At 40.5% G+C, this 20,691-nt stretch overlaps 1 protein-coding gene across 4 annotated transcripts in view; it reads left to right on the forward strand.

The window, feature by feature from the left end:
- The window catches only part of fam13a (family with sequence similarity 13 member A), a 58,322-nt gene extending 42,772 nt beyond the window's left edge, over positions 1–15,550 (forward strand). The window contains exons 13-26 of one of the 4 annotated variants that reach the window (XM_079264509.1): positions 1,344–1,402; positions 1,677–1,719; positions 7,655–7,808; positions 9,833–9,898; positions 11,299–11,512; positions 11,601–11,742; positions 11,927–12,008; positions 12,106–12,311; positions 12,500–12,583; positions 13,086–13,181; positions 13,899–13,982; positions 14,555–14,751; positions 14,856–14,957; positions 15,055–15,550. In XM_079264509.1, the coding sequence (XP_079120635.1) occupies positions 1,344–1,402; positions 1,677–1,719; positions 7,655–7,808; positions 9,833–9,898; positions 11,299–11,512; positions 11,601–11,742; positions 11,927–12,008; positions 12,106–12,311; positions 12,500–12,583; positions 13,086–13,181; positions 13,899–13,982; positions 14,555–14,751; positions 14,856–14,957; positions 15,055–15,178 (1,653 nt within the window). In that variant the 3' untranslated portion in view covers positions 15,179–15,550. Of the gene's footprint in view, positions 1–1,343; positions 1,403–1,676; positions 1,720–7,654; positions 7,809–9,832; positions 9,899–11,298; positions 11,513–11,600; positions 11,743–11,926; positions 12,009–12,105; positions 12,312–12,499; positions 12,584–13,085; positions 13,182–13,725; positions 13,826–13,898; positions 13,983–14,554; positions 14,752–14,855; positions 14,958–15,054 lie in introns of those variants that run through there. The other 3 variants (XM_079264511.1, XM_079264510.1, XM_079264512.1) reach the window with 3 other exon arrangements.
- Positions 15,551–20,691: the final 5,141 nt, after the last annotated feature.

Here is a 20,691-nt window from a genome sequence, read left to right on the forward strand (position 1 = left end):
CGAAACATGCACCGCAGCACAGTTGTATGTAATAAAGCCTGATTATTATTCACACTTTGTTTACAAATGTCTGTGAAGATAAAGTGGAACTTCAAGGCCTTCTGTCCTACTGACTCACTGATAGAAATAGATTTATTGAGCTTGCACACTTACACTTAAGGAAGAAGAACTGGAGACAGTCAGATGGTTTTAGTTTTTGCTAGCATGCCAACCTCTTATGCAACAGTACAGATGACACATGATGACAGTAAAAGTTTGAACTCGTCCAGGATCTGAGTATGCTGGTGTGAACAGCTGCCTAGGAGAGTGTGAGCTCTTCACAGGCTGGGCAATCAGGAGCGAAGAAGTCTCATCAAGTTTTACTCTGGGTGTTAATTGTACAGAAACATCTCCAAGTATTTACAAGTTTCAGTTTTACCTCTGACACAACTGGTTTCTGCTTTCATTGTCTCATTTAGCTGTTTAATCAGAATGAGAACAGACACTTTGTTGGTGTTTATTGCTGATTGCTGGTCTGTGAATAGCAGCACAGTTTCTTGCATCTTCACAACTGTCACCAGATCAAAGGGTATATTTAAAATGCAGATGCTTTCATATGTACTTTCAGATGTTTTGGATTAATCCCTGATGAGGTTTTGTTCTACATATATAACAGTTGTTGGGGTATGTTTGGGTTCCTTGCAGTCCTAATGATTTTAGTGACTTTTCATCTCTCCAAGAGAAAAAATTTTGCTCTTTTGAATAAAATATGTAAACATCTATTTGATTGATTTTCAAGTCAAAATCATTTCTGAGCTCTGCTCTTTCAGTTCTTATCAGAAAGTTATGATTGTCTAATATGCTGAGCTCAGATGATGACATACTTGCAAAAGGTCAGCAGTTAAAGTCTTTGTGAATATCACAATGATGTAAGAATGAAACTGAGTATAAGTCTTACTGTATACTGACTTGTGAAATATTTATTGTTTAAATAGTTGTTAGTTTCTTAATAGATTATTTAATTCAGATTGTAATAAAACTTTGCAATGAAGTGAGATGACAAACTACTCTACACAGATTTACATCCACATCAAGCATCATCCTTCAAAAAATCCAACTTTCTTTACTAGAGAACAAGCAATAAGGTCACTTCCTACTACTTTTACTACTTTTCGGCATCCAAAGTCTTCTTGTTATGTTACATTTAGCAACTTCACCTGAATACAAACCATTAATAGAGTTAACATGTGTAATCCAAATGATCAATAACATATATGCAGGTAACTTTGTTTTAACTATCCAAAAGATGAGGGGAATTTTCTATTTGAATGATTAACGTTTGAATTGTGGATGTCTCTCCACAGATCAGAGAATGTGTTGGTGAAAAACCTGATGAAAACCACATGGACACACTTCACAAAAGGTAAAGTCTGTCAACTCTTTACTGATAAATACTCCAGCGGTGACACTCTTAATCCAATTACATTGATAAGCTACTAGTCGCTGTGTCTGTTACCGTGACAAATCTGTTTGAAAGGCTTTCATATTCACAAGAGTTATCTAATAACAAAAAGCAGATTATTTATGTGAATGTGTTTACTGTGAGGGGTTTCCTAAAGCTTCTGACTGGAACCCAGACACCATTTTGACAATTTTATCACAAGCTGTGTTAAAGCTTTTTCTGTTGAATTCCATAGGAACGACATTTCAAGAAAAGTTGTCCTTGCATCTGCTTCACAGGTAGGTTCAGTTTCACATCTCCTTTCCTGTGTGTATGTGTGTGTGTGTGTGTGTGGGTGGGGGTGGGGGGGTCAAGGTTTAGAAACAAAGAACTCAAATGCTCAAACACACAGCAGTTATGTGCATTTCAGCGTTATTTTGCTGTGGCATAAAAATGACAAATAATACAGGCAGGCAAAAGATAGAGAAAAATCAAGGAGTTCAAAGGCAGGTAGTGGGTCAACAAATCTGATTTGTTGTTGTTGCGTGTATGAAATGTGGTTTGAGGTGGAAAAGGTTAGAGGTGTCTGCAGGGGAGGGTGACAGTGGCTGGATGTGAAATGAAAGGACAATGAAGAAGATGAAAGGCGAGCAGCAGTGAATGAACTCTGGCACTTTTTGTTTCAGAAGCTTAAAAACGGAGCGCTCAGTTCTCCAAATGCAAAGATCAAATAGAAAACTAAATCAGAAAAAGTTTAAATGAAAAGGGAAAAAAAAGGGAAGTTTGAGAAAGTTTTGGCCAGTTTGTTTACATATCAGGGTTTTTTTTTGTTGTTTTTTTTTTTTTGCCTAAACTGCTTTTGTTGAACAGAAACTCTTTTAGTTTCGCAGAAACAGACTGTTTTAGTTTTGATAGCAGGGAATTTTAGATTTCTTTCAAATGGGATTTTTCATGCACCTCTTCGCTGTAAATAGACTTATAATCTGAATGTTTAGTGTTTGTTTTGGCACAAGAAGTCAAGCCACCTCCTCCATCTGTATGTGTCCATATTTAATCTGGAGCAGAACTACAGAACAGAGTGATGTAGTGCTGAACCAATGTGATGAATCGTTTTTAAGCAGAGCAGATGGATTTTAGCAGTAGGTCAGGCTGCGTCTCTGCCACCACGCCCACACAGAGCCAGTCAGCGGCCATCTGGAGCCGGCATGTCGCCGATCTCTTAAGTAGAGGCAGCAGCCTCCCAGCTGGTCATAAATACCAGGTTTGCAACCGGGTTTGTTACCATCAGGCAAGCATTTCTTCCTCTGCAAGCTGAATTAACTAATCAACAGATCCTGTCTGCATGGTGACCTCATGCACTGCAGCCAGGCTTTGGGTTGCTGTGAACGGTTAATCGGTGTGTGTGTGTACATCTCTGTGGAAACTATTAGTCTAAAATTAAATTAAAATGTGCAGGTTTGCTGCTTTCCTCCCGCTCTCTTAATAAAACTGCTTGTTCATCATTTGAGTTTCTTTTTTTTTTGGACAATAAGACAACATCTTATTGTGAGCATCTTTCACTCCTGGAAGTTATAATTGGCCTTTTTTCACTATTTCCTTTTATTGACTGAGACAAAAATTTATCACGGGCAATATGAGCGTCAGACCGTTCCAAATAAATACGCACAACATGGAGTTAGTACAGTTTGGTTAGTGAGATATTCACAAAACTGTGGATGATTCATCATGAAACTTTCATAACGAAGCTCAGCTTGCAGGTTATTCATTTTTAAGTTGAAACAGAATCTGGTCTGATCCTGGCGTTTTTATTTTGATCCAGTTTGGTTTAGGTTATCAGACTGATCCTGCTAGTTGTGGTTGAAAAGGGATTTCAGAAAGGAAACTGTGGATGCACATCTCCCCCTCACACCATATTGATCCCAACACACAAACATCCACAGCGTGTTTATGTGTGGTGTGTCTCAGTTTGTCAGTGTGTAAACTGATACCCGTCTGGCAAAACATGTTGAAACTCTTGAAACCTGATAGTGGGAAGTCAATGGTGCATTGTTTTTACCAGCTCACGTGCAAATGTCAAGTTGACTGTTTTTAAAGACACAATGACATTTTAACCCTTTGATGCACTGTGTCCACTACAGTGCACATTATGAGAGTCACCCAACACACTGCCACTCACTAAAGAATAAACTGATATAGTATAAAATTTTATCATTTTATAATTAAAGTAAAATATTGCATGGGAAAAAATGCAGCATTGTTTTTTAATAATTCATGCATCTGACGGTTAATAGTGAGCATTCAATATTATATTGTACTGAGAAAGAAAATTATACAGATCTGGCTTTCTGTTATCTTTTCAGACATTCTTTCAGGGTGTGCCACTTACAGCACAGCGACTACAACAAATAGGCACACAAACAGGGGGTGGGTCTTAACTCGGCATATGCTCTGTTCTCAGCCTGGTCCCACACATCCTGCTCACAATGTGAACTTGGAGAAAAGTGGTATTTTTAGAAGATCTCATCCAATAACATTATATTTTCAAGAATTTTAATCATCACATAGTTTTTTTTTATTCTTATGCCAACATGACATGAGCTTTAGAACATCTGTCCAGTGTTATTCAAGTGGAAAATATAATAAGTTTACAGCAGACCTCTCCACCACAGAGGACATGTCTGGATGTAAACGTAACTTGAGCCTGAATAAACATTTTGAAAGTGCACCTCAAACTGTTTGAGTGCATGTTTGCACATCCTGTTTAAAAGGGGCTTATGGGTTAAAAATGTTGTATTGGCAGCATGGATATTGTATCATGAATTGGCAGCAAGTGAAAAACCTTTTATGTGTTGTATGTATGCACAATTACGTCACTCGTGTTATGTGATAAATACATTCGCATTATTAGATCATATCTTACATATGAAACCATAGTTTGTCTTCATTATTGTTAGATTTAAAGGTAAAGCCATTTTTCAAGATTCAGAGTAGATTACAATCCAGGTCAAGGTTATTCAAAATTAAAGTAAGCCTGCAGGACATACAGTAACTTATGTCCTCTGACGTCCTGGATACAGAGCTGTGCTGCCTGTTCATGTGCAGCCATGTTCTACCATTATTCCATGACAGAAAAATGGATTTTGATATACTTGTGAGGTCTGACAGGTCTGTAGGAACCAAACAGAAGGACCTCTCAAGTAAAACAGTGCTATGCAATACATAGAGATCATACCTGAAGGACAACATCAGAGGAAGGCCTGAGGTTGTGTGTGGGTCTCTGTGTACTGTCTTATAAACATGCAGATTTAAGTGTTTTGGTCCACAATTAAACAGAGATTAAGATGAAAACTAGGGAATAATGTCATTGACAATCCCCCTCAAAAATAGAGGTGCAAGGATTAAGGTTTGTGCATGTGACTGTGCACGTGTCTTTTTGCACTCTAAGCTAAATTCCTTTTAAATTTCACCATGTTTTTGTTTGCACTGTGTGTGTGTGTGTGTCTGCGAAGCTAAAGCTTAATCATTGTCTAATATATCCCTTCGTCCAAGTACACACACACACACACGTACATGCACACTATATCAGCCGTCCTTTCCACCACCTGGACCTCATGATGATGTAATCATTGCCCAAGTGAGTGAACACACAGAGGCTGATGTTCAGGAGAACAGTGTGCATTTGTGTGTGCGTGAATTATATCTGAACGCAACAGAACGATGTGAACCGTAACATCTGTGCTCAAGCTAATCCACCGTGGTCCTTTTCTGAGCATCGATGGACTGAGAGAAAGCTTACGGCAGCATTTCCTCTAGTAATTATTGTCTGTAGATAGACCAACCCGTGCTACTAAACAAACATAATAAGCTAATCAAGTAGAAGGATTGTTATCCAACAGTCTTACCACTTTAATTAATTCATTTTTATATAAAGGGGAAAAAAAAGTGCCTTGATGAAGAAACTTTTTTTTGGCTGTTAGTCTGAAATTTTGTGTATTTGTAGATTATGTAATATAATATGTGTGTTTCACAACACCCACTTTTTTCAATTTCGAAACCTAATTAGTGAGTGGAGATAACCACGGTGTTACTAGCATCAGTCATGCTAGTAACACTTAAAGAACATAAAGTGCAGATGTGTGAAACAAATGTCATTTTCTACAAATGAAGAGGTTTGCTGTACCTGGACACAATGAGTGTTGTGTTGCTCCTTAATCAGCACATAATCAAAGGGTTTGAGAATACTTTTAATGTGCATGTTTGATTAATTGCTCTTGATTATATCTGGATAAGGTGCTTTAGCATACAGGGAATGATCACCCCCCCCCCCCCCCCCCCCCCCCCCCCCCCATTACTGCCCTTAACAGCCAGTATGAGGAATTTGTCCTGATATGTTGTTTTTTTTTAATACCAAATATGCTGTTGTGCTGCATGGTAACAGTATGACCACCTCTGGGGGTTTTTTTTTGTTTGTTTGTTTGTTTTTTTGTTATTTTTGTGCAAATATGTTTTAGAATGATGAACTCCAAAGTGCTTGTGTTTGATCTGATAAACCTTCCCTTATTGATAGACACTTACAGGAGCTTTTCTAAGATTATTGCAGATGTCTTTCCTTATTTGACATTGTGTTGACACACACTCGAATGTTTCAGAGTAGCAAACAACCAAAACTTCTGCTTTCACTTCTGAGTGGTGCTCTCACTTACTGATGATCAGTGAATCAAGTGTCCTTAATCAAATGCACTGTTTCTGACTCTTGTAATTCTCACAGAAGCAGATATGGTGTCATTTTTCCACACCCAGTTTTCCCATTTTTACCTTGTCTTTCTTGAATAAATAATGACACAGTGGAGTATGTCATGTGTTATTGTTCCAGTGGGGTTTGTAAGACCTGACCAGATGGTTTTCAGTTTGTGCTGAAATGTAAAACCTTAAAAATGGGCGACGAAATGCTTTAAATTTTACATTAAACATCTATCAATCCTGAATAGTGTCAAATAAGAAATTGAATTTGTACATGAGGGAGGGCTTTCCTGCTCCAACAGTGACCGTAAGCGCGACGTGAGGGAAATTTGTACAGTCAGTCAGTCACAGTCTGCACGTTCTTGCCGGGCAGCAGTGCCACTTCATATCCCCTCTACCACTCATCACCTCAGAGCTGCTTCCCGCATCACAGCTGAAGGGGCTTGATAACTTTCTGTTTCTGGCCTTGTGCCCTCGGCTGCAGCATAAAACACATACAAACACAACAAAGATAAATAATGCTGCGCCACTATAATCTCTCATGAATGAGACAACAATAACTGGGTATCGTTACCAAAACATAACACCACCAACAAAAACTAGACAAAACAAGGGCTTTGGTAACCAGATTTAAGTATACCCCTTCCCGTAAGCTGCCTGTGGCATTTATGAGGTCTAGTAAAGTCTTGATCTGTGTTTCCTAAAAATAACTTGGTCTCACGCCCAGACAGAGGAAATGGGACCCCCTAAGTGATGTGTGGCCCCTCTGAGTGTGTTGTTCTTCAAAGTATTCACAACAAACCAGTTTAATTTGCACTGCTTTGATAATTAAAAAGCAATCTTATTATAAGACTACAAAAATATGGGAAGCCACCTCTCTAAAGGGAGAGGACAGGCGTGTGGAGGAAGATTAAAACATTATTTATGTTGAGGTGCAGGAGAAGGGCTGCATTATCTTGGAGGACTTCTTTGAGGTGGAGGATGAGGTTGTATGCGGGGATGAGGAACATATAGGAGGAGAGGGGGGGGGGGAAATATAAAGAATAAAATCCCACAAGTCAGGCTACGTGTGCTGGATCACATTCCCTGTGCTTTTCCTTGCCCACGCCTCTCGCCCCAGCCCCCCTCTCACCCCTCCCTCCCTGCCGCTGTGACACAAACAAGTCTCGGCTGGGGAGTGCTTGCAAGTCAGTTTGCAGAAAAAGCAAAGGAAAACTACTGTCGAGGGAAGAGAGAAAATAAGGAGGAGAGAGGGGAAGGGTGATTCCTGTGAGTGTGTGTGTGTGGGGGGGGGGGGGGGGGGGGGGGGGACAGCAAAGCTCTTGCAAATTGGGTGGATGTTTTCGCAAAGGGGCAGCCAATCGCGAGCGAGATCCCGCCCTCCTCCGTTGGGGCGGGGCCAAAGCGAGTGTGTTTGGCTCAACTTAAAGAGTGTGTACACGGTCTGGACGTTTTTGTTGAACGCTATTTTTCTTCACTCTCATGGTTGTGCAGACGCTAAGGATGAAGATCCAGGAGTCGCCCGTTAATTGTGACACGGGGAGGGTCGGAGAGGTGCGAGGCTCGGACCCGGACTGCGAGAAGACCAGCTGCGAGGACGTCCCCCGTCTGGACCTGACAGCTCTAACCGAGGACAGCAGCTGGGGAGGTGAGGCTGCAGGCCACTCTGCTGCTGTTTACATTCGTCCTATATGTGCTTTGTATGTGTAAATGTGTCTTATAACACGTGGACGACACGAAAACACGAGCTCGAAGAAAATGGCAAAGAAAATTTCCACTCAGCTCTACACATGGGTGGCAGCTGCACACCTTCTGCTGCTCCTCCTCCTAATGCAGCTCCTAATGCTTCTCCTGCAGAATTCATTTGAAATATCCCCTTAAGTTCTCCTGCTACCTATTTGTGAAGCGAAAGCGGGACTATTTTCTCGTTTCTGATCGTACAGCTGAGCTGATGGATGTAAAAATCCGCTTCATGTGGCTGGGTGGTGTAAACAGTCCACTGCAAAGAGCTGCAGCTGCAATTGTCGGTCAAGATCATTAAAGGAGATGTTTAATGGTGATAAGTGGTCCATGCAGATGGCCGTAGGGGTAAATATGTATTTGGAAAGCTTATTGGTTATGGTTGCATCGTACAGGATAGAGATTCATTTAGAAATTATTTTGTGTGTGTGTGTGTGTGTGTGTGTGTGTGTGTGTGTGTGTGTGTGTGTGTGTGTACGTGTGTGTGTGTGTACGTGTGTGTGTGTGTGTGTGTACGTGTGTGTGTGTGTGTGTGTGTGTGTGGTTGCAAATAATCAGCTGAATCTGTCTTGTTTTTGTTTTGTTTTTACATGGTGGCTTAAGGTATTGCATCATTGCTAGAGCTCCTTAATCTTCTTTTAGCTGTTTTGTTTTTTGTTTTTGTTTTTTTTTATTTTACATTTATTGTTATTATTATTATTATTTGTCTACAGGGAGAAAAAAAAGAACAAATGCATTCAAATAACTGAAATGCTTAGTTTAAACTCTCCTTCACTGAGTGGTGAAATTCAAGTGTTTTGTTGAACTGTACACTGAAATGGTAACCAACAGGTTCATCCATACACTAACAAATATGTTTAAAGTTGCAGCGTGTATTGACCTCTTTCCTTTTCCATATTTCTGTGCTCACTCCCACCACCACTACCGTTTGATGTCTGACACAAGGCTAATCTGATCCATGCCATGAATCCCTCAGTTCCAACATGGCTGGAGCATTCGTGGGCGGTTGTGTGATATGTGGAGCTCTCTAGTGGCCAAACATCAGCCATGGGAAAAACACTGGCTCTAGAGGTTTCCATTGTTGCCGTGCAGCTTTCTCTGCATGCAGGTAGTCATGCCATGAATTGTTCTGCCTAAGCTGTATGAAGGAAGGCTTGTTTTTTTTTTTTGTTTGTTTGTTTGTTTAGCTGTTTGAGTACTTATGGTAATAAATGTAGGCATGATGTAGAGGAGGAATTCTGGTTGCTAAAGCTTGTGGGCATTTTTCCTTTGACAAGACATTTAGTGTTTAACGTATTATTTTTTTTACAAGCTTTCTGGCTCTTTTGAAGCCTCCTCCCTGTACATTCTGTCCTGAATTCATAAATGAGTTCCTGGTACTGAGAACCCCATGGGGAACCAACATGATTGGCCGTGACATGTCGCTCTGAACGCTTTTCAAGCATGAGAGGATTCAGGACTTGCCATAGCATTAGCTGCAATTGTATACATGCATTGAGCAGAACTTTATTCCCACATATCCGGCTCATTTATTCTCCAACAAAGTGAGCTAAAGAGGGATTTATATGCTGGTAAGACGAGCAGAGCTGAATAATCAGTTAATAAAATGGCACAATGGATGTAAGTACCCCACTGTACCGTAGGCATAATACTGTACACATGGGCATGTGGATGGATGAGAGTATTAGGCAGGGGTCTACAACCTTTACCCCAGTACACTCCGTGCCAGTGCTTGTCATTGTGACCTGATATTTGGCACTGCCCCCATCCTTGCCTGCCTGCCAGCTATGGTGGAATGACAGCAGCAGGCAGTTTAGCAGGAAGAGAAGCTCGTTGAGAAACTAGAACGTAGAATAGTTCCTGTTCCTTCTCTTTTCATTCCTTCATCGTGTATTTTCTTTCTTCTCTGTCTTTGTCCTTGTGTTCCTTCAGATCCTCCTTTTCCTAACACCTGTGTCCTTGATTTCAAAAGCATTTTCCATCTAAGTTGTTGTGATGGTAAGTCTTGTGCTGCTTCACTGTCAGCGTGAATGATATGTGAGAGTAATAGAAGGAGAGAAAGAAAAGGCTGTCTGAATGACCTTTTCCTCTGCATGGCAACATGCTTGAATGGTCTGGAACATAACTGCAGAGAGTCTCACATGCACACCCACGTACACACACACACACACACACACACACAACCTTTAGTGAAATGGCAAACTGGCAAGTTTTTAGTTTCATTAATCTAGTTAATCCAGAACCATCAGCAAGCGGTTGATTTAAAGGATTAATTTCAAATGCCATGGAGCCTTAGCGGCCGGCTACATTGCACTAAGCTGGGCCTCAAAGGAAGACATTGGGTGTGATGGAGTTTAACCTGCTGCTGTGTGCCAGAACTGTAACGCCAAAGAGTTGCCACTTGATAAACTGCACGTACCCAGAATTAAAGGAGGACTCCCGGGACTCCAATCTTGGAACTTGAGCTAAATTGCTTCTCATATTGCCTCAACTCACCCCAGCTAAGAAAAATATGCATGTGCAGTTTCAGACTGAGTGTGCATGTTTTCACGGGTTGCACACTGACACCTTGAATGTTTACACTGACGGTTGGTTTCCTTCATAGCTTGTTTTTGCTCCATCTATTCTTTCTGAGTAACAGTTCCTCTGTGTGTTTTGGCTCTCCTAGCACGCCATGTTACAGGTGTCTCCTTTTTCATGATATCCACCTTTTTTTATAATACCTACTTTGGATCAGTTTCTGTGTGAAGTTTCCTCTTTTTCTTGCAATCCTAAACTCTCCCGGGCAACCTGGGATCCACTGTCTGGTCTTTTGTTCATGCACAGAGGAGGCAGCTCACTGTGTAGAGTGGAAACTAAAACACAAACCCATCACTATACCTCTCAACAGGGATCAGGCCCTGACATTATCCCACAGAGATCCAGGATTTATTAATAGTCTAGGGATTGTTAGGGGTATATACATGGCTATTTTCCCCAGACCTAATTATCAGAGTGGAGACTGTAACCAGGGGATGAGCTAAGATGCAGGGTGGGTGTGGTTTTTTTTTTTTTTTTGTTTGTTTTTTGTTTTACCCACGGATTCAGAAAAACATCTGCTGCTCTTCAGCCCCAAAGGAAGTCTCTTTTTTTTTCTTTTTTTATTAATATTTTTTCCAGTATTATCATGTCCTGTGACTTGAGCAGCAGAGAGGGTCCCAGATGATGTTAGCAGAGAGAGAGATGGGCTTTTTGTGACTGGAGAAGGAGAACTGGTTTTAACCTTTGAAAAGGAAGTACTTTGAGTTGAGCAATCGGAATTAGAAATGCACCTTTGGGCATTGCATTCCTCACTTGTATGATCTGAGTGCTAAATCACTGCTGATACGTTTTAACTCATCTGTTTGTGCATTACTTAGAACCAGTCCCAGCATACTCGCTGCAGAGGGAGAGCATGGACCGCGAGGAAGCTCGGCTGTCTCCTCACGCAGGGGGACGCCTGATCCGCCAGCTGCTGGAGGAGGACAGCGACCCAATGGTCTCTCCTCGTTTCTATGCCTACGGACAGAGCCAGCAGTACCTAGATGACACAGAAGTGCCTCCATCACCGCCGAACGCACACTCTTTCATCAGGTAAGACAGCACAGTGTTTGCAGCCTGTAGGAGACGGAGGAAGTTGTGAATAAAGCGGCCGCCGTAACGAGGATTTTTATCCCTACAGTCGCAGGCGGAGTTCATCTCTCGGCTCCTGTGATGATGAAAGAGAGGAGCTGACATCTGCCCAGCTCACAAAGAGGATTCATGTGCTGAAGAAGAAGATCCAAAGGTTTGAGGAGCGGTTTGAGGAGGACAGAAAATACAGAGTAAGTCATCATGACCTCTCTTTAACAATCTGAGCATAAAAGAGCATAGTAATAGAAGCACTGGCAAGATTTATTAAAAACTCACACAGATTAAACTTTATTGCTAAAAAGGTTTATGTTCATTTGATTCATGTGAAAAGAACAACCTGTCTTCATGTGATTTTTGTTCTGTCTTTCCAACCAGCCCTCGCACAGTGACAAAGCTGCAAACCCAGAGGTCCTGAGATGGCTCAACGAACTTGCCAGGCTTCGCAAAGAGCTAAAAGGTAAAGCCCAGACACGAGAAGCACTCCTCAACACATCTACCGGTCGGTCCGGTCTTTTCGAGACTAAAACGAAAATTGCTCTCCTGTTCTTCACCAGAAAACAAGTTGATGAAATCTGAAGAGGACCTGCCGCCTCTGACCCGCCAGCGCAGTAACACCCTGCCTAAAAGCTTCGGTTCTCAGCTGGACAGGAAGCCTCAGCAGGAGAAGGCTCCGAAGCCGCCGGTGGAGAGCACCCTGGAGTCCATTTTAAAGAAACTTCAGGAGAAGAGGGAGGAGGTGAACCGACCAGAGGATATCAAGGTGAAACAAAACGACTCCGCGCTGCTACACGTTTACAAGGATGATTCCCGACACACCTGCACGGAACAGATGTTGCCTGTTAAACATACAATGAGCTTTGAAGCGAGCAGAAACCATTATCGCAGAATTATAACTTGTTTCTAAGTGAATCCAGTGTTTTGACTCACTTCCTGTCCCCTTTCTGGCAGGATATGACACGGGAGCAAATCGCAGCAGAGAAAGTCGCCCTGCAGAAAGCTCTTCTCTACTATGAGAGCATACATGGCCGACCAGTAAGTCATCCTCCACCAACACAAACACGGCAGCAGTGTTATCCCACGTGACCGTGGCCTATATTGCAAGTCAAGGGTGAATAATGCAGTTAGTGTGTGTGTGTGTGTGTGTCCATCTGGCTAACTTTCACAATGTTTGTGCATTTGTTAGAAAGGAATTATATTTATTTGGAAGCGCATATTTTTTTTTATTGCAAGACTTTTCAATCGTAGTTAAGGGATAAATCTGTCGGTGACTAAAATTCAGCTGCAATAAATGTGCTGTGTGATCGCTTTGAGTGTAGTCAGAGGTCAGAGTGTGGCTGATGTTTTTGTTCCTCTGTTAGCTCCACTGGATCGTAACTAACGACCTCCATTCTCTAAGCAACAGGGTGGGTCATCTGTTATCCAATAGTCTAGTTAGTCTGTAGGTAGACAGAAGGAAAACAAATGTCTGTAAGTTTTGTTTTGTTTTTTTTTCTTGCAAGTAGCTCTAACTGCAACTTCTGTATTGCTTCTGCAGGTTACCAAGAGCGAGAGGCAAATCATGAAGCCGCTGTATGACAGATATCGCCTGGTGAAGCAGATTCTGTGCAGAGCCTCCACCATCCCTGTAATAGTGAGTATCACACCTTTATAACGTCCCTTCAGCTGCCTCAGAGCATTGTCAGACCATCCGCAGGTGCTTAATCCCCGATGGTGCTGGCCCCACGGCCGGCTGTGGGAAACACGTGGCAGTCACGCCACAGGCGTGTTGTCCACCTTTCGAAGCTCTTTAAGTCCGGCTTTAGAAGCTCAAAGGATCTCCGCTTGTAAAGGAGATTGATTGGTGGCAGACTGAGCTCGCAGGAAAGGCTCAGAAACTGTTAGTGTAGTAAACTTTACCACAATGTGAGGGTTGGAAGAAATTAAACATGCAGTTATGTTTTTTTTTTTATTTTATTTTTTACTTCTATTTGTTTTGGGTAGCAATCAGTGAACTCATACTAAGCTGTTTAATTGGCATCCTTTATTATATAAGTCATGATTTGCATTCTGTTCAAGCAGGACACCATTATATAATACACTAATCCTCTTTATGCACATTGGGTTCGCTACCATAGATTGTTATGCACGGGTCTGAAAAACAAGTCAAAATTCTTCACTCTCCCTCTGTTTTCTAGACTTCTAGAAGAAGAAAAAAAAAGAAAAGCTAAAATACAATTTGGGGACATTCTTGCTCAGTTGCAAAAAGGGATGCAAAGAAAAGTCCAGAGTGTGGCGTTTCCTTCTTGTGGCCTTGCTGTTTAAAAACGTCTCAGTGTAGATAACTCCTCCTTCTCGACCGTCATCACAGGGCTCTCCCTCCAGCAAGCGCAGAGGTCCCCTCCTTCAGCCCATTATCGAGGGTGAAACCGCACTTTTCTTCGACGATATCAAGGTGAAGAGCTGCTGCTGCTTCAGTAATCCGTGAATCCCGGCCTGCTCCCCTCCAGCAAACTCCCACCCCTCCCTTAATCACTACCATTTTCCCTCTGATGAACCTGATCACTGCCTGTTGATTGGGCAGCTGCATCTGTAGATTTGAATCAGTAGCTGCTGATGTTTGAATCATTCTGTCATTGTGTTGTAAATATGTGTGAGGTAAATGTTTTTTGTCAACGTAAACGCCCAGTTTTACCCTAACCCCAAAGTGACAGTTTGTTTTGGTTGTGTTTTAAAAGACTCTTTCATTTAACAAATATGAAACAGGACATCCCATTTGAAATCAAATCATGTTCCCCAGCTGTCCTCAGTTACTCCATCTGCACACAATTTAGTTTAACCTTGACAAAAGAGGACAGTGGAAATTCATTCTGCCGTTGTATTGTGATGATTCATAACCACTGTGGACTAACACTGCATGATCCTCAAGCACCGCAGTGTTTGAGCCCGGAAGCTGGCTCCATTTGAATGTTTATGGTTCGCTGACGCTTAACTGACATCTGATCCCTCTTAACCCTGTCTCTGCAGGAGGAAGAGGACGGCTCAGAGGACGACGGAGACACAAAAACCCAGTTCACGATAACCGTTCGGCAAGACCTCAATGTGCTCAGCCTGCTGGACCACATGGAGGAGGAAGTTGATGGTTTCATCTCACCTGTGGACGAACTTTCGCCCTCAAAGAACACAACAGACATGAGGCTTTCCAACCTACACTCGGCCACCATGTAAGTAGAGAAGCAGCAAACTACCATGCTGATAGTGATGATAGCTCTGCGGTGGCTAAGCACTCATTTCTAGCATGACAATGATTTGGTGGGATGTTTTATAGGCAAGAACTTGTGGAGCAGCTTCAGGAAGCCAGAGAGGAGAAGAAGAGGATCCGCAAGAACCTGAAAGAGTTTGAGGACCAGTTCTTCAGACAGAACGGAAGGTAAGACGAGTTTATGCTTGTAACATTACCCTTGCACATGTAGGCACAACTTTAATGTTTGTGGCCTCTCGGTTTTTTTTTCTTTCGTTCTTAATAGAACTGTCCAGAAAGAAGACCGCTCCCCTCTGGCTGTGGAGTACCACGAATACAAGCATGTCAAAGCCAAGCTGCGGCTGCTGGAGGTCCTCATCAGCAAAAGAGACTCTACTAAGTTCATTTGAGATCTAAAAAAAAAGAGACTAAGAGAGGACTGGGGTATCAGCTGAACACATCTCACTGACAAGAAAAGGTGGGATATTCTTTCTTGTGACGCTGCTGTGGGAACGACCCAACTGGCACGTTGACTGGTTCAGCCAGACAGAGTAGGTTTCCCTGACAACTGCCCTGCTGCAACTGGTCCAAAGCAACATCAGCTGCTTTACCTGCAACCTGCTTCCCCACAAGACCTCAGCCTTCAAAACAGGAAGTTTCTCCAGACAGAAACATGCGCACAAATAACCTTAACTACACTTATTTTGCTGATAATTTATTTTTTTGAATGCTATAAAGTAACAGAAACATGCTTTCTCATGTCAAACTGTAGAAATTGTTGAAAATAGATGCTAGTTTGTTTGTCTATATATATATATATATATATATATATATATATATATATATATAATATATATATATATATATATATATATATATATAAGACATTTTTGCTGTTTTTGAAGGATTCTGCAATGAAGATGAGTATTTATGTTTCTTTGTTGTTGTTGTTTTTTTCCTAAGGGAGATTTTACTATGTGTACAAGCTTAACAGTATTCACTAAATGAATAACTTCTTTTTATTTCAGTCCTGACCACCGTATCCTGTCTGAAATAGTCATTTGGCTTCTTTAGAAGTTTAATCTATTACTTGCTCACTTTAAAAAGTGGTTTCTTCTTTCATTATAACCCAAAGACAGCAGCTCAGGCGGAAAACAGCCAACCAAATGTTCATCTTCTTCAACGAAGCAGCCTGTTTCTTTGACCACTGGTACTTCAGCATCTGACTGTATGTTGTGTGCATTGACATGCATCGTCTCCACCTTTACTTCATGTCAAATAAGCTATTCAGTAAATCACTGGTATGTGTTTGCACACACGGATTAACACAGACAAGGCCAGATGAGTGTGGAGGAAAGAAATGTCTGCTGTGTGTCTATCTGTGTGTGTGTGTGTGTGTGTGTGTGTGTGTGTGTATATATATGTTTCTCCTTCTCCTCCTACCCAGAGCTTGTTTGTATTTCTGTAAATATTTCTCACTAAGTATGTTTACATTTCTGTGAGCGAGTACTTTTTCCTTTCTTTCTCCAAAATGGATGATTATCAGTGTGAATTTTGTTTTCACTGAACATGAACACTGGCCAGGCTTGATGAATCTTGAGTGTGTACATTTTAGTACATAAATTGTATTTTGTATATAATATGAATGAAATCATATTTTTACTGACATATTTGGGCTTTGTGTTGTTCTTTTGCAATGACTCCAATTTTGGGAATATTTACTCCTCGTATGTGAATATGACGGGACAAGGTAAAGACATCCAGAGGGTTCTACAGGCGCTGACATGCTAACGATTCAGACCAAAACGAAGAAGAAAACAGCCTCAGAACAAAAAGACTAGATAAATGTGATGGCAAATTAAGACGGTAATTCTGCCGATGACTGAAAAATTGTTGAAAGTCCAAAAAGTTAAAGCTGATGCATCTTTATGTCCAAAACAGGATGAAAACCAGCAACATCTGTTGATTATCACTGTGCTAATGACAGAATATTTAATGACTTCTGCTCATTTTTTTAATATGTAAAATCACGCTTTATATAGAAATGCACACAGCAAATGAAGATAAATGCTTAGAACTATCCATCCATCTTCTACTGCTTATTCAAGGTCAGGCTCTCGCGGCAGGAGTTCAAACAGAACTTGTGCTTCTCTTTTCCTGACTATATCTTTAAGCCGATTTAGGGGAATCCCAAGATGTTCCGCGGCTGGTTGAATGGCACAGTCCCTCCAGCGTGTTAATGGAACATACCTAGACTACCTCACCATGAGGCATCCTAATCACATGCCTGAATCACCTCCTCTGGCTCCTTGCCATTCAGAGGAGCAGAAGCTGTGCAGATGACAAAACCTCTCACCTGATCTACACTCTACAGGTTATTTCATCTAAAATGCACATACAGAAAAGTGTGCGCACTGTTTTCTGCATATCAGGTTCTTAGACTGGTTGCTTCTAGAAAATAACCTCTTCCTGTTTACCTGAGTGTTTGGGCTGGCCTGTGGTCAGAGAGCTGGTTAGACGCACACATGAGCCAAACAGGAAAGACTGTGGACAGAAATCTAAAACAAACAGATACACATCAAGAACACAGCATGGTGTGTAACATAAATAAAATAAAAATGTATCTTTTTTTAACTGTAGTTTGTCCTTTATATACTTTTATCAGTTTCAAAGGCTTACTTTCCAGTAAAAGTAAATAATTAGTAAATGCTTTTCAGTAAAAAGTAATAAAATATATTTATGTTGAACACGGCTTTATTAAACAACTTATTTGAGACATCAAAATTGCATAAGCAAGGAAAACTTTTATTTGAATTATTTGTTAGGTGTATGCTCTCAGCAAATTAACCTGTGGAGAATTGGCAGTATGAAGTTTTTATTTTAAATTTATTTTATATTGCAAAAATTATAAAACTGCATATGCAACTTGGTCATTAACTCATTAAAAATGCACTGATTTGTCGAACAAAATAATTTTAAAAAAAGCATATTTTCTTTGCATTAGTTTTATGTGATGGATGCAAAATTTTCCAGTATCTCATGGTGGACTAGTGCAAAACAGATCAGCTGGTTGAATGGACAAAAAGAGTTCACAAAACATGAAGGACATCTCTTCAAAATTCAGCATCACAATGTCAAAGAAGAGCTCTTTATGTTAACTTATGAACTCATGATTTAAGTTGAAATTTTAAGATCTAAAATTGCAACTCACTCAGAACTTGGGTAATGTAATGTTTCGACAAGAGATATGTGTCTACAGGTTTGGACACTGTAAAAGAGTTGAGGATCAGCCTCCATCCCTGCATTTAACTGATAGCAGGAGCTGAAGACAAAGTGTGGGGATATGATGCATAGCAAAAATGAAAAACCTGATTCATCAAGAAGGCATAAAACTTGCTTTTTCAAGGTATTTTATTTCAAATCTTGGCTGGAACAGAGAGCTGTGTGTGGATTATAGACAAATATGCAAAAAGTCACATTTTCTGTAGCACAATAAAAGGTGCAAAAAAAAGTCAAGGGCTGCACAAACCTTTGCATAGTACTAAACTCTGCAGGAGAAACTCAGCCTTAATTGTTTAAACAATGACTGAAAATGTAGAAGATGAGTGTGCATGCAGTATAGAGCTAAGCAATAAGATGCAGACATCTCACGTGAGTCCAGCAGTTGAATTATAGGCCCAGTCTTCTCACTACATTAACCGGGCGACATCCGGTTGTTATTGCTGAGTGGACCGAGTTGTTATACTGTTTAAAGTCACTTCAACACAACTGTTATGTAGGAAATACATTAAAAAAATAGATATATATGTATATTTATATATATATGCAAGACCATTTCACACAGAACACGCCAATGCACAACCAATATTTTGGAGAAAGAGGTTTGAATGCAGGAATACATACAGCATCAGGGCAATATGTGGAACAAGAGATATGACAGATGCACTATATAAGCTGAGGCTTTAATCTGCCTGTAAAGGTAAAATATGCGTTCATTCAAATTTCACCCTTTACTTTATCTCAATTTGCAATATGGAAACATTACAGTAACTAATGCTAGTTTTTTTTTTTAAGATGTTCTGTATTAAATGACATTTTTGGAATTGACTGCATGTTTTCTGGATTGTTGTCGCCGTTTCAATAATGACGCTACACAGAGCGACCACTTTGTTAGCTCCACAGAGAAGACTGGAAACTGGAGGAAACAGCTAGATTGGCTTTGTTAAACTACCTCGTCACAACAGCAACTTTAAAGCTGACAAACTCTCTTATAAATCAGTGGGATTTCCTTCATATCTTATTTTGTAGTATTTCTTAGCTGCAGGCTGAACAAAGGAAGCTTAGGTCATCTCACAGACTGAGAAAGATACCTGAACGTTGCAAGAGGAGCACTTTGCTACAACTGATGGTTGGGACAACTTGAGTTTATGACATACAGCTGATGCAATTTAGCACTGTACTATTTTGGTGCATTTCTTTTCATTAATGAAGTTAAAATTTCAGAGTCCCCTCTAAGAAACTGGAATACGTCTTCGCTGCAAGGAAGCACTCCGTTTCAATTGGAAAACAATAAAATGAAGCACCCTAAAGAAGTCATAAAAACTCTCAGCTGGGAAATATGTCCAGTCTAAATTTATCATGTTTCAGTTGGATGTGTGGGATCCATTACTGACCAGGCTAACTATCATTGGAAATGGAAGCTAATAACAACTCATTGTGCTGAATTTTGTGGATACATCAAAATTAGACAAAGCTGCAGTAATAAACTGTTCACAAGCACATCTGTCAGTTTGTGTCACTTTAAACTGGTCACACAATTATCATCTCCAGTTTCTATTAGTAGACACATCACTATGCCCTTTGCAGAAAATACAGCGTAATGTAACAGTTAACCTGATCGATATGCAGATTGTTCATTTCAATTTGACTACTTTTATCTTTAAAGATTGTTTTTAAGTGGAACGCCATCATGCCGAACAGTATTCCCATCTTTGACATCCGATGGACTGTACCGTTTTTTTTTTCCATTATAGATGGTTGCCAGGCAACCAGTTAAGACTCCATAAAACTCCTGATTGCATCATGTTTGGAAACAGCTGAGTATTCCTAAAAACATGTATCAGGTCAATACAGACCAATTATTGAAACAAGCCCAGAATATGACCTAAACCCTGCAAAAGCCAAGTGATGAACCGGTAGAAAGATTTTGAATGGCCTCCAGCTTTCAGCCTCTATTCTTAGCTAAGCTAAGCAAAGCAGCGGCAAGAAGTCGTCTCATAGTCACTGATAGACATGAAAACTGGTTCAATGATCTGAAATGTTCAAATTCTCAACAAGGAAGTGAACTGTGACATTTCCAAAAATGTCCTGATCATTTTTTTTTCCTTTCCCCCAACAACATGCATACAGACAACACCCAGTAACCTTAAAAGTTAGATTCATGATCATACAGTATGTTTTGCTGTAGAAGGCAAACTGTTGAATGCAGGTTCAAGATATCGGCTGCTCTATAATCCACAGCTAAACAGAAGTGATTGCAAGTTATATTCAGCCTGTGTCACCCAGCAGCCTGCTTCTGCCTGTCAAAACCTCATCGCTCATTCTCTTTTTTTGTATTCTTCAATCCAGACAGAGGACATGCTGGTGTCCAGATTTAGAAGGATCTGCAGGATTAACACCCCATTCCAACACCAGGCTGAAGATTATATTCAAAATGTTCTTTATGCGCATTTATACATGTTTATTTTGTCAAAATATAACCACTTTATTTGATCAATTGAAAAAAACCAAAAGCAATATAGTGTCTCAAGGTAATAACATAATTCTTTAAAAGTGAAAAATAGAATTTAAGGAATATAAAATACAAAGCTATGCAAAAAAAAGAAGGAAACAAAACAAAAAGAAGACGCACACGCACACGCAG

The sequence above is a fragment of the Telmatherina bonti genome (genome assembly GCF_933228915.1).
Source record: "Telmatherina bonti genome assembly, chromosome: 3".
Taxonomy (NCBI): domain Eukaryota; kingdom Metazoa; phylum Chordata; class Actinopteri; order Atheriniformes; family Telmatherinidae; genus Telmatherina; species Telmatherina bonti.